The sequence below is a fragment of the Uranotaenia lowii genome, chromosome 3, assembly GCF_029784155.1.
Source record: "Uranotaenia lowii strain MFRU-FL chromosome 3, ASM2978415v1, whole genome shotgun sequence".
Taxonomy (NCBI): domain Eukaryota; kingdom Metazoa; phylum Arthropoda; class Insecta; order Diptera; family Culicidae; genus Uranotaenia; species Uranotaenia lowii.
Window position 1 is genome coordinate 142,092,066 of NC_073693.1, and position 13,306 is coordinate 142,105,371.

At 39.9% G+C, this 13,306-nt stretch overlaps 1 protein-coding gene across 1 annotated transcript; it reads right to left on the minus strand.

Annotated features, from left to right (window-relative positions):
* Positions 1-2,831: 2,831 nt before the first annotated feature.
* Positions 2,832-4,308, minus strand: LOC129752683 (gustatory and pheromone receptor 32a-like). Its single transcript, XM_055748451.1, has 3 exons — positions 3,307-4,308; positions 3,022-3,120; positions 2,832-2,957 (listed from the first exon to the last, which is right to left on the minus strand). Exons 1-3 carry the CDS (start codon positions 4,306-4,308, stop codon positions 2,832-2,834), a joined length of 1,227 nt encoding a protein of 408 aa, XP_055604426.1.
* Positions 4,309-13,306: the final 8,998 nt, after the last annotated feature.

Sequence of the window (13,306 nt, forward strand, 5' to 3'; positions counted from 1 at the left end):
CGCTTTGGTATCCACTATTTGTGCTATCATCGCCACAAGGCGCGAGTGACCACGGCTTTGGGACTCTTTTCGCTGCGCACAATCCAAGATCCGAGTTCGTTCAGCTTCCCTTGTCCGAAATGAGTATCCGGTTTGCCGTAGTAACGGGCTGGACTTTGGTATATTATTTTCTCGGATAAATCACCAAAACTCATCTGGGTTCTTCTGTACGCTCTAGTTAAACGTCAGATAAAAAGGAAGCTTTGCATAAAACATAATAGTTTTATAGCCAACAAATTTCTCCGGATATGGTTTTCTTCAAGAAAAAATGTAGATGAAATGTGTTATAAGTTGCATAACAGATTTAACCAAGTCCAATTATTCCAGAAAAGGAATTTATCTAGACAATCTAGTTTTGTAACTGACTTTTATAAATCAAGTAGGAATTATTATTCATTCCCCATTTTTTAAAGGGAAAATGTTAAAAAAATATTTTTTTTATTGAATTTTATTGCGTCAAAAGCAATTTTTTCCGTAGATTGAAGAAAAATATTATTTTCGCAGAATGTTAAATCAAATTATGACGCAGAAGACAAGCCAAAATACATTTTCACAAAACGGAATGCTATTATGAAGAAAATTAATTGTTTTTTTTTTAAATTAATTTCGAAGGTTTAATGTGGGGCGCATTTTCATTGCTAGTTTTTCAAAAAATTAATCGATAAAATCAGATGCGCAATATCTTTATGCGAGAAGAACTTGAAAAAATCGAATGTAACTTTATGAATTTTGATTATTGGATAGAGAAAATATAACAACATTAAGTCACAATGATTTGATTTGGTATAAACATTTTTATACCATCTATTGGTGAGAATTGATTCAATCAAAATTTTTTTCCTATCACGAGAATTCATGGTCTTAGAAGAGTTTTTAGTAAAGGCCTTATATATTCCCATGGTTTTATATAGTATTTTAATTCCTATCTGGAAAACCTCCTGTAAAATTTGGTTTTGATTTAAGGCGAGGATTTATAGACCTCTTGTAGATTCTTATAAAACTAAAATTGTTACTTGGGTTAGACATCTTATATGACTTTATAAAGTTTACAAATTCTCAATGAACCAGCTGTAAACAAAAGAAAAAAAAAACAGAATTTTAAATTCAAATTTATATTTAAATTTCAGATATGTATTAGCATTTTATTTTTAAAGTAAAGTTGTTTTAGAATCATTTTTCCTGATGCTCAACTGATAATTTTCAATCGATTTAAAAAATATTTTGAAATACAAAAAAAATCCTTATGGGAAGCTTTTCGCTGCTCAAAACATCATCGAATATGAATTTAATGCGGCATCAACACTTGTTGTTTAAAACGATTGAATTTGTTTAGTGAAATATTGGTGTCTAAAAGACAAAAAGAAAGATTAGATAGTTAGACGGTCTATTGAAGTCATATGTTTCTTAAACGCCTACAGAAAAACTGATCACTCCGATGGATAATTTGCCTAAAATTTAAATTTCTTACAATAGAGGCAATTTAGCACTTGAAGGCCAAAGGTTTTTTTACTTCTTAGAACGACCAAGATCTGTTAATCCATTAAACATGGAAGAAATTTCTAAAAATAAAGAAAATTGAAAATCACACGATTCCGTACGTTTATAGTTTAATGATTTTTTTTACTGTTTCCTTCTTAATTTGAGCAAATAATAAAGAAACTGCATATTAAAGGCAATAAATGTATGACGACAGCAGAACAAATATATCAAGTATTTCAGTGTTATACCATATTCACCCTCCTATGTGACTTTTTCCATTTTGTCATTTCATCAAAATTCAAAACAAAATCAAGAATTTAGAAGCTTTGAATTTGCTTCAAGCAAATATAAAATTTATTACGATTTTTTCGTATTAATTTAGCCATGTCAGTAGATTAGTGACAGTTTAAAAAAAAATGTCCTTACATTTCATTAATAGCCAATTAGAAATCAACACTAAAAACCACACCTTTGTTGAGTTACTTATCAACAAAAGTTATTTGGTATAATTTAGTCCAGTGAATCGTAAGTTACAGCTGCTTGAGTTTGGTGGACCGACTTTTTTTCAATATTGAGCCTATTGTTATAAAGTACCTTTTTTGTAGAATAATCACCCCCACGGAGTGGAAAATTTTGAAAATTTAAAAGCACATCTACTAAGAATAGTTCCAACTTTCAATAGAAATACGAGCTTTTGTGGGTTTTTTCTAACGGTTTTTTGCCGCTTGGGGAGGGGGGGTGATCGGGGTGATCACCCCCCCATAGGACCGCGCCTGCTCCCGCTGCATCAACTAGACTTAGATGGAAATATTCCGAAGCTGATTGGATTGGTACCAGTACGAAGTAGATTTTTTTTCTTAATTTCGTTTATTTGAACAGTACAAAGTAGATCGTCTTCTGAAAATATCCCCTTTTCTTCGAACGCTTTTTGAAACTGGTAAACATAGTGGCGTTCCTGGTAAAACCGCTGTACCATGGTGGGGCCCCGAAGTTCGGGATGTCGTTAAGCTGCGTCGAAAAAAGCTTAGAGCATTGAAAAAGATACCAAATGATGATCCCAGAAAACTGTTTGCCCTCGAATCTTTCAAGGCCGCTAGATCCTCTGCTAGAGCTCCGTCCGCTCTGCCAAACGCTTCTCCTCGCAGAAGTTTACAGAAGAAATAAAGCCAAACTCAGTTTTTTTTTTAAATCAATTGTTTGTAGATATCTTTAGTCAATCTACTGATAGTTTCGATATTTCAATTTCCAACTTAATACAGACAAAAGCCACACTTTGGTCAAACAGCTGTGTAATCCAAGCTTATTTCAGCTCTTCAATGCTTAGTATCAGATGATCCTTCCGAGAAACGTGCTACAAAGATCGACTTCTTCACTTCATCCGCGTAGAGAATGTAGAACTGTATGTAGATAACCAGATACGTTGTGATGGCACCAATCATCTGCGAATAAATGAGAGAGAAATAACATTAGTGGAATCATTAGTGGTATCCCAAAAACACTAACCCCACACAGCATATTGCAATCGACAAAGAAAAATCCCATCGCTGAGAACTTGAACGTCTTGTTAGCCGTCTGGAATGGTGTCGTAATTTTTATGATTTCCTGGGAATGAAATGGTCGGAGAACCAGATTGAGAAATCATTAATGGTTTTCATGAATGTTTTATGTATACAAAAACCGTCGAAAGAATGAAATGAAAATTTTCCATGTGCAAATAAGAAAACGACCATTTATAAAATAGTAGAAAAAATGATAAAACCAGAAAAGTTTTTTAAATTTGACACCTACCTCAGAGCTCATTTGGCGGGATCCACGAAGTTGCAAATCCGCCACAAGATCGTTGGCGATTTTAGACTTGTTGGAGATGCTCTCGCACAGCAGCACAATCGCCAGCAAAACGGCCAAGTTCATAGCGATGGTGTTGAAGCATACAAGCAGAGACCAAATTGTGAATCCGTTCTTTCCGGTGAACCAGTACAGAATCGTGTAGCTGTAGTAAAGTTGTATGGTGGTTACGATGAAGATCGAGGTGAAAGTTAAAAGGAACAAAAGCCCAAAGTATTTGTTGAGGAGCTTGCAAATTTCGTACAGATCGTTGTAACGGTACAAGATTCGCGGTAGCCAAAAGTACTTATTATGACAATAACCGTAGAACTCCACCACGTGAAGATTCTGTTTGGACGATCTGGTGAAGCAAGTTGTTGCTCTCGCTTTCAGAGGTTGTTTCTTAAGATCGGTCATCGGATTTTGTTCCAGCATCAGTAGCTCGTTCAGAATTCGGAATCGAGTATTGGCATAGGAAAGCAGGGTGATTGGTTGAATCACAGTAATCACATTTACCACATGAGGAAATATAGTTATCAACCAATACTCGAATGTTACAAAGCCATTGAACACAGTTACGTAACAATCGAAGCTAGTTATACTCATCAAGAGTCCGATAACTCCAATGATAATCCCGATGTTCCAACGCATCTGGAGCGTATAATTCGGATGAATCGAATCTTTAGACAATTCGTCTTCAAATTTTTTCAGCATGTGAACGATTTCGGCGAATATTTTTAACTTGAAAACCGGACTTATCAGCAGCGTTGTCAACATGATCGCATTGCTAATCAGCTGAAAATAGTTGGAGATTCGTGAAATTCGATCGTTCCCGTAGGTCTTAGTCACGATACAAATGATCATCGAAGTCCAGTAAAACGTGATGAAAGTCCCGATGGCACAGCACAACATTTTCGACAGCCGTATGCGAGTATTTTTCATATCATACGGGATGATACCGATCATTCGGTAAAAGTTGACATTCATTTGAATGATTGAGGTTATGTTGGGGTTAAAGGATTTTTCCTTCATCACTCGTTGGTTACTGAAAATTCTAGGTCGAATTGCTTAGAAGTAATATTGTCGAATTGAGACTACGAAATGTTCCATTTGATTCAAAAGCATCGAATGTTATTAAGAATCTTTCAGCTATCTAATCAATTATTCAAATGCTCATTTGACAGGCTAATTTCGTCGCCATTAATGATTCCATTTCTATAAAAAACGGTCGATTTTATTGTACAACTTTGATTATCAACCAGGAACTACGTCATAATCTGCGTATTCATAACAAATCTGCACCTTTCTGAACATTTCTGAAATACAGTGTTGGAAATAAAAAAAAAGTTAAAAGAGGTTACAGTGCCGCAATAGACTGAGTCGATTTTGAGTCATTTTTGAATTTCTCAAACCCTGGGGCCTTAAAAGCTTCGTTTTGGCCCAAAACTCAACTATGATTTTTTGCAGATTTTTTAAGAAACGTTTACATGAGTAAATTTTAACTTTTGGGTTTGTGACGGTCCACCCTAGTGAAGGACAGAAGCAGGTGAATAATGAAACTACCAAGGAGAGGCAGTGCTTACTGAGACGGGTAAGTGATCGGTCGAAGGAATCATATCGCTATATATCGAAGAGTTTTTCGGAGTTTGATCGGACGACGGGTTTGAGTAGTTGAAGTTTTGGTTGAAGAAGGGGTATTTTGTGTGGAAGATTTGCTTAAAGGGTTACAAGGTGACCGGGGTCTACTCGGGCGGTCACAACTGGGGGCTCAACCGGGATCCCCGTATACTTCTCCGGGGATTATAATAGAAGAAACGTCCGAAGCAGTATCTGAAGAAGACGTAGAAGAAAAGTGTTGAAAGCGTTTCGTTCGGTGAAATAGAAACGGCGCGAAACCACTTGTAGCTGAATACTTGTTTGGTAACCATCGTTTGAGAGATCGGGAGAGCAAAGCTCTAAAAGGGTTTGAAGCACAAGATCGATCTGTGGTGAATTTGCGATTGGAATTAGTAGTGGTCATTAGTAGTGGTGACAGCGCGTAGCATCGAGCGGGAGGTTGAATTTCGGCAGAGAGAGAGAGAATTGTGTTTTGCCAAAGGTGCTTGGTATAAGTGGAAGATAAGTGAATTAAAGGAGTATTCGTACAGAAAAATTGGATGGTTAAGTGGTAGTGCATTCTGTAGCAGACGTGTTTTCGTGGGTGGTTTGTTTACATTGAGAAGTAGCAGTTTGAGTCCGATAAGATGGAAAATCATGGATGTAGCGATTTTTCCTGGATGAGTATTCCAGCGGCCGGTGTTCCACCCGGCCCGAGATTGTTACCACGTGTGCAGTTTGCATCGACACCGCGAAGTGATGTAAACTTTGTTCAAACGGATAGGCCAAACAACGAACATGCTATCAGAAGTGAAGTCCAGGCGAGCACGGAAGAAGTGAGAACATCCGAACGAGTTCCAGCAAATCCAGGACACGATGATCAGGTTTATGACATCTCTGATAGTCAGCGAACTGCTAGTTTACTGCAACAAAACATTCAGGGACAAAATGTTTTGATTGAAATGATGCAGGCCTTGCAGACTCGGATGAACCAATTGGAGCAGAATTTGAAAGAAACCGGAAATAACCAAAAGAGATCGGATCAACCTGAGGTAGGTGGTAATCATCCGGAAGGATTACGGGCTACGGGTCTTGCTGATCCGAATGGAGGCAGACAGTCTCCGAGAAGGATTTCAACCACTGAAGGAGCTGGGTTTGTACCAAGACAACTATACGGAGCAGACCCCAGAACGATGGGAGGAGCGTCCGAGCTACCATTCCAAACCACAGGAAACAGGTTCACCATGGTACCCCCATTTTACCCGGGGTGCACTATGCCAACGGGACCAGCAAACGGGCTAGGAACATCCGGTTGGCCAGGCAGTACGATTCGGGGAGCTGGATTCGCCAATCAGTCAGGGTTTTATCAACAGTGGTTACCTGGTTCAGTGCACGCGCCTGTGGTCGATGGGAGCAGTGGGAGCACAGGGGTAGAAGGTAGAGGATTTAGAAATCCTTTGTTATCTAGACCATCGTTTAGAGGAATTTCGGATGAACAACACCCCATGGAATTCATTAAGCAGCTAGAGCAGTACTGTTTCAACAACAGTGTATCTTCGTATGAAAAACTGTTAGTTGCTCTTTCCTGTTTGGAGGAGGAAGCAAAAATTTGGGCTCGTGGTTTTGAGCACTTATTTCAGAACTATGATTATTTTCTGTTCCATTTTCTGGAGAATTATTGGGGACAAACGGCCCAACGCCAGGTATCAGAGGAGATTACAAGAGGAACGTACGTGCAAAAAGGTGGGTCTCACATGGCCGAATATTTTTTAAATATTGTGGCGAAGGCTCGGTATCTCACACCGCCGCCGATGGAACGAGAACTGATACAGTATCTCGCGCGCCATTTTCCGAGGAATGTTCAGCATCTTCTTGGTTCATGTTCGGAAATAGGATCAGCATACCAACTTCTGCAATCGGAAGACCGATTCATAAATTCCAGTGCCCGGTATAACAATCGAACAGGTAACAGTTCGTCCTGGAGAGAACCGAACGGAGGAAGATCTTTAAGACCTCCGAATAATGCAACCGGATCAGCAACGAGCAACATCAGCCACAATCGCAACATCACCATCGCTGAAGAAATCCCAGAGGAACCTGCGGTCTTGACAGTCTTCGTGGGAAGAGAAGAATTGTTGAGAGAAGATCCAGAAAATGAACAGCCGAAAACTAGAAGAATCCAGCAATCGCCTTATATTGCGGTGAAGGTCAACAAAATTCCTGTGGAAGCGTTAATCGACAGTGGGTGTGAGCTGTCATGTATCTCAGGAGAATTCTACGAACAACTTAAAATACAAGGCATACCTCTGGTCGAGCTTCCATTACCTGCTATCTCCCTGAGAGGCCCATTCGGGAAGAAAAGCAAGAAAGTAACTACCCAAGTTTTACTTAACTTGGGGATTGGTAATCAATGGATCGACGTTTCGTTTGTGATTGTTGGAGAGCTGGTAAATAAAATGATATTGGGGGAAGATTTCCTGGATAATCATTCAGTGTTGGTAATCAATGGATCGACGTTTCGTTTGTGATTGTTGGAGAGCTGGTAAATAAAATGATATTGGGGGAAGATTTCCTGGATAATCATTCAGTGTGGGTGCATCACGATGAAAGACGTATTCGAATATACCATGAAGATACAGAAATTTGGGTGCCTTTCTGTCGTGGATCTGAAGCATTGGGATGCATAGAAAACATATCATTATGTGAAAGGATGATTAACTTCATTGAAGGATCAGACGAGATCGAACAGAAACCAGCAGGCTTTCAGGAACCACGAGTCTTACTGGAAGGCGAACAACATGTGTGGGAGGATCTGCTGCATGAATTCTCTGACATTTTTTCAGAGGAGAAGCCAGGATTGACCCATGAATACCAACATCAGATTCATGTCTCCGATGAAAAACCTTTTAACCTAAAGCAATACCCAGTTCCCTTGGCTAGAATGAAAGCAGTCGAAGAAAAGTTGTCGCAGATGGAAAGCTGGGGCGTGATATCTAGGAGTTCGACGGCATACGTTAGCCCACTAGTAACCACAATAAAAAAGAACGGAGATGTACGGGTGTGTTTGGATGCGCGTAGGTTAAATAAGGTGCTGATCAAGGATTATGAAAAACCACCGAACATCCAACAACTGCTTCAAAAATTTAACGGGGCAAGATACTTTTCGTCAGTGGATTTAACATCTTCCTACTGGCAAATTCCTATCAAACCAGAGCATCGGAAATACACTGGATTTATGCACAATTCAAAAACCTTTGTGTTTAACCTTCCCATGCCGTTCGGGTCAATATGACCCGAAGCGCACATTTAAAATCTCTTTATCATTATTCCAATATACTGAAGAACTAGGAATTTTGCCAGACCAAGTATGTTCTATGAAAATAATGATCAAATTAACGTCAAAAAATTGAAATTTGAGTTTTGAAAATCGGTTCATTGGGAAATGAAATACAGCTAAGCAAAGCAAAAATTGGATAACGTTTTTTTGAAGTTAGATTTTTTTCTACCGGAAGATCTGAGATAGCGGTCAAAACTTTCATTGGACTCCAACATATCTATACACTGTCGGATAGATGGATTCTTTACGATTTCAAACATCAATGAAACACTTAAATACAGAAAAGCTGTTAAAAGTTATGAGCATTTTAAAAATCAAATTGATTTTTCGGACTTTTTACTTTCTGAACCAGTTTCTGATAACTTGGTAATACATATCGACTTTATTTTAAAATTTTGAGTAATAAGAACAAATTACCTACACAATGAATATAATATCATCAAAATCGGTTAACATTTACAGCCAGGAAAACGAAATCAAACTACAACTCAAATTTCCCCGAAACGGATATTTTGCGAACGGCATGGGAAGGTTAATGTGCTTCCATTTGGTTTGAATACAGCCGTTGCAAGTTTTTCCCGAGCTTTAGACATTATATTAGGCCCAGAGATTTTAGAGTTCGTTGAAAAGTACGTTGACGACTTGTTAGTCCACTCAGAGTCTTTTTTAAGCCACATGGATCATCTACGGCGTTTATTCACGCGACTACGCGAGGCAGGTTTACGGGTCAGTACATCCAAGTCAAAATTTTTTCGACCTGAAGTCACGTTCCTAGGTCACATCATTAGCCTGGAAGGGATAACCATCGACCCAAGCAAAACTTCTGCAATACGGAATTTCCCGGTCCCACGTTCGGTTCACGATTTGCGAAGTTTTATTGGAATGGCCAGTTATGTTGCTCGGTTCGTACCCCATTTCGCGGGAATAGCCCGCCCACTTTACGATTTGTTGCAAGGGAAGCAGGCTTGGCAATGGCTTGAGGATCAAGAATCAGCTTTCGGAAAACTGAAGGAAATGTTTCTGCATCATACGCTATTGCATCACCCCAATCCGGAAAGAGAATTTTCCGTACAAACGGATAGCTCGAATAAGGGAATTGCAGGAGTGCTGTTTCAAAACGACGAAATCGGCGGTCAAAAGGTCATCGCTTATGCGAGTAGAACTCTTAAGGCGGCTGAGACAAACTATACGGTTACAGAACTCGAAGCCCTCGCAATCGTATGGGTCCTGGACAAATGGAGACAGTACTTATTGGGCAGGCACATCACCATTATCACCGACCATAAAGCACTTATTTTCCTGAAGCAGTGCAAGTTATTGAATGGAAGACTGACAAGGTGGGTATTGTTTCTACAACAGTACGATTACGATATCCAACATTGCAAAGGGACAGAAAACACCCTCGCAGATACTTTGTCGCGATTTCCGGAAGGATCGGTAAGCAGCAGTCAAAGCGAAGTTAGCAGCACTTTCAACATTGCTACCACTCGAACTAGTATGTCTAATGGGGAGAAGGAATTTCGGGCTATGTTACACCAAATAGCTGAGCTACAAGAAGCGGACTCGGATGTAAAGAGGATTCTGGAGAGCACCAAAAGAAAATCTCCAGCGGGGCAGACTTCGAATTATCAAATATTCAACGGAAAATTGTTCACTCGCCAGAAAAAAAGACGGAGATTGGCGTCTAGTGTTGCCGAAAAATGTCACAAGAATTGCGTTGAAGTTTTACCACGAAGATAAAGGCCATTTTGGAGTGTTTAAAACATACCAAGCTATGAAAAACAACGTCTACTGGCGTGGTATGCGTAAGGATGTAAAACTATTCATCAAGCAGTGTTTAGTCTGTCAGCTAGAATCAAAATTTTAAATTAGCAGGCACTTGCAGGAATGTGCTTCCGCTTCATAAGAACCAAATCTTATCGGTGGACCTCTATGGACCACTTCCTACTAGTACCGCTGGGGTTAAACACATCTTGGTAGTTCTCGATGTTTTTACCAAATACGTAACATTGTACAGCATACGTAAACCCACATCTATCGTTCTATGGCGCCGCATCGAGAAATATATGGATATGCATGGAAAACCAGAGGTCATTCTTTGCGACCAGGGAACGCAGTTCACTTCAAAAACATGGACTAACAGCTGTAAAGAAGCTGAAGTAAAACTGATTCATACCTGTGTCAGACATCCACAAGCCAATCCAGTCGAGCGCGTTATGAAAGAGATATCCCGCTTATGCCGCACTTATTGCCAGGATAATCACAAAGTTTGGGCAAATAAGATAGGAAATTTTGCAGAGTTGCTTAATTCCGTTTGTCATGAGTCGACGTTGTGTTCCCCTTTCGAGCTGCAGTTTGGAAAGAAACCGATGGATACGCTACGTAATCTGGTAGAATATCCAACAAATTCTGAAGAACCCATGGGAGTCAACTTAGAGGTCGTACGAGCAACCCTTATTCGTAAAGCTAAGGAACGTAACCGCAAAGCTCCAAAACCATCCCCAAGGTTCAATGTGGGCAACTTGGTCCTCGTAAAAGCAAATCCAGTTTCTTCAGAACAACACGGTGAAATAAAGAAATTCTTTATGGTCTACGAAGGGCTTTATGAGATTTCGAAAGTCTTGCACGAAGATGTCTACTGTTTGACCCATCCACACAACAAGAAGGACTGGCTCTGCGACGTAGTTCCACCTCCCCGTGGTGCAGAGTGGAAACGTGTCTACAGAATTGACCAGCTGTGGATGTACGGCCAAGAGAACTACACGCCACACTTGGTACAGTCAGTTGCGACGAGCTGCGTGCCGAGTGTGGCAAAAACGTGGTGCGACTGGGCACCCTGGTACCAGTGCTCAGTTGCAAGAGGGAGGGGTCGTAACGTGTATCGGGTAGTCGCGACCCCGATATGCGGGACGACCAAATGTTTGGCGAGTTTCGATCGATCTGCCTTTTGGGGAGGTTCCTGGCCCCAATTCGCGGATACGATCGACTCACGACAGACAGAGGGGCCTTGTGCCGTAATATGTGGCGCCCATTGGATGGGCCTCAGGATGAGTCTCGAAGTGTCGAGACGGAGAAAAAGCGGGATGTGTGGTTATCTCCAGACCCGAGGAGAGGCGAGTCGTTCTCGTCTCGAATTGGGTCAAGAGACGATTTGAGCGAGGACCCTCAAGACACGAGGAGAGGTGAATGAGCGCACTCTCGAATCGTGTCAAGAGGATGAGCGAGTGAAGGTCTCGAGTCACGAGGAGAGACGGGTGAAGACGGCTCAAATTGTGACAAGAGGCCATACGTGGGACTCGAGTCACGAGTAGCGGCTAACGGACTGCCAACCCGTAAGTCGTGAATCGTGGCAAAGAGTGGTTGAGATTGCTGGTGTAGTACGAATAAAACGAGTATTTGCCGTGGAGCGCATTGCGCGAGTATGGTCTCCCATCATGGGTAAAGCCTTCGTTGCTAGGTCCGGATGGGAATTATGGCCAGAGGCCCCAGGTGGATTTTATGGCGTAGGGGTACATAGTATCATGAGTCGTCCAATTGCACCCATGGACCCAGAGTAGCAAACTGGGGGGACGCGGTGGCTCGCCGTGCCTTGGAATGCAATCCGTAAAAAGGATTTACCACCTGGGTGATCAACTAATAAAAAAAAAAAACACAACAAGAAGGAGCGAGGACGGTTCCATATCAGTTTGCTGAAACCGTTCTATTTTGACCAAAAAACCAAGCATTAAATCCCATCAAAGGGAACTCTTGCGAATGGCAAAAAAAACTTCAAATATCGCGAAACAACAAATGTGCCATTCGCAGTATTCGCTAGGAGGGGGGCGTTGTGACGGTCCACCCTAGTGAAGGACAGAAGCAGGTGAATAATGAAACTACCAAGGAGAGGCAGTGCTTACTGAGACGGGTAAGTGATCGGTCGAAGGAATCATATCGCTATATATCGAAGAGTTTTTCGGAGTTTGATCGGACGACGGGTTTGAGTAGTTGAAGTTTTGGTTGAAGAAGGGGTATTTTGTGTGGAAGATTTGCTTAAAGGGTTACAAGGTGACCGGGGTCTACTCGGGCGGTCACAGGTTGTATAGGAAAATCGAATATTTTGTTCTGTAAAATCAACACCATTTTTGTTTCTTCTGTGGAACCGAGCCTGCTTATGATTTTCGTGCCGATTTATAAATTCTCTAACGGAAATTTTCCGCTGAACAACTTTGTCGAATGTCATAACTTCCTATTTATTTTATATAAAAAAGTTATTAGCTGTTTAACAGATGTATGTCTTTTGGCATTGATAAACAATAAATTTAATTTACACCACTGAAACATTCCACGAGCTTGTACCGCTCAAAAGTGATTTTTATCCGTTCGCGTATCAAAAAATCTCAAAATGGTCTTTAATTTTGATAATTCAAATCACACAAAACCAACGGAAAAGAGAGAAAAAAGTTTTTTAACACATGTTTTAGATGATTTTGAAAATCAATTTTTTTGTTGAAAAAAGTAGTGTTTTCGACAACTTTTACAAAATCATTAATTTTAATATATGGATGATTTTTTTTTTGGAAATATTTTCAGAATGTTCAGAAGTCAAAAAACACGGCTTCATTTTGTAGAAAAAAGAATTGGTTTATATCCAATATAGTTGGTTTGAAAAGCGAACAAAATTAGTCGCAAATGAGTGAATTCACGTCATAAAAAAAAGGGAAGTTTTTAAATTTACGAGAAAACACTGACTTTTTTTAAATAAAAAAATGAGATTTTCTTTGAAAATGATAAGAAGATTCTAAAACTCCAAAATTTATAGTAATCGGTTGGAATCTAGCTGAGTTACAACAGCGCGAATGAGTGAATTCACGTCACAAAATTTGATTTTTTGTTAAATTTTATATGAAAAATGTGCTCTGAAAGCTGTTTTGACCCTCCAGATGGTCGGATTTTTACAAATCGAGTATAATTCAGTTGATTTTTTTTAATAAGTTAATTATTTTCAAATAGAAATACAATAAGATTGAAAAAAAAAATAAAAATTTTTTTTGG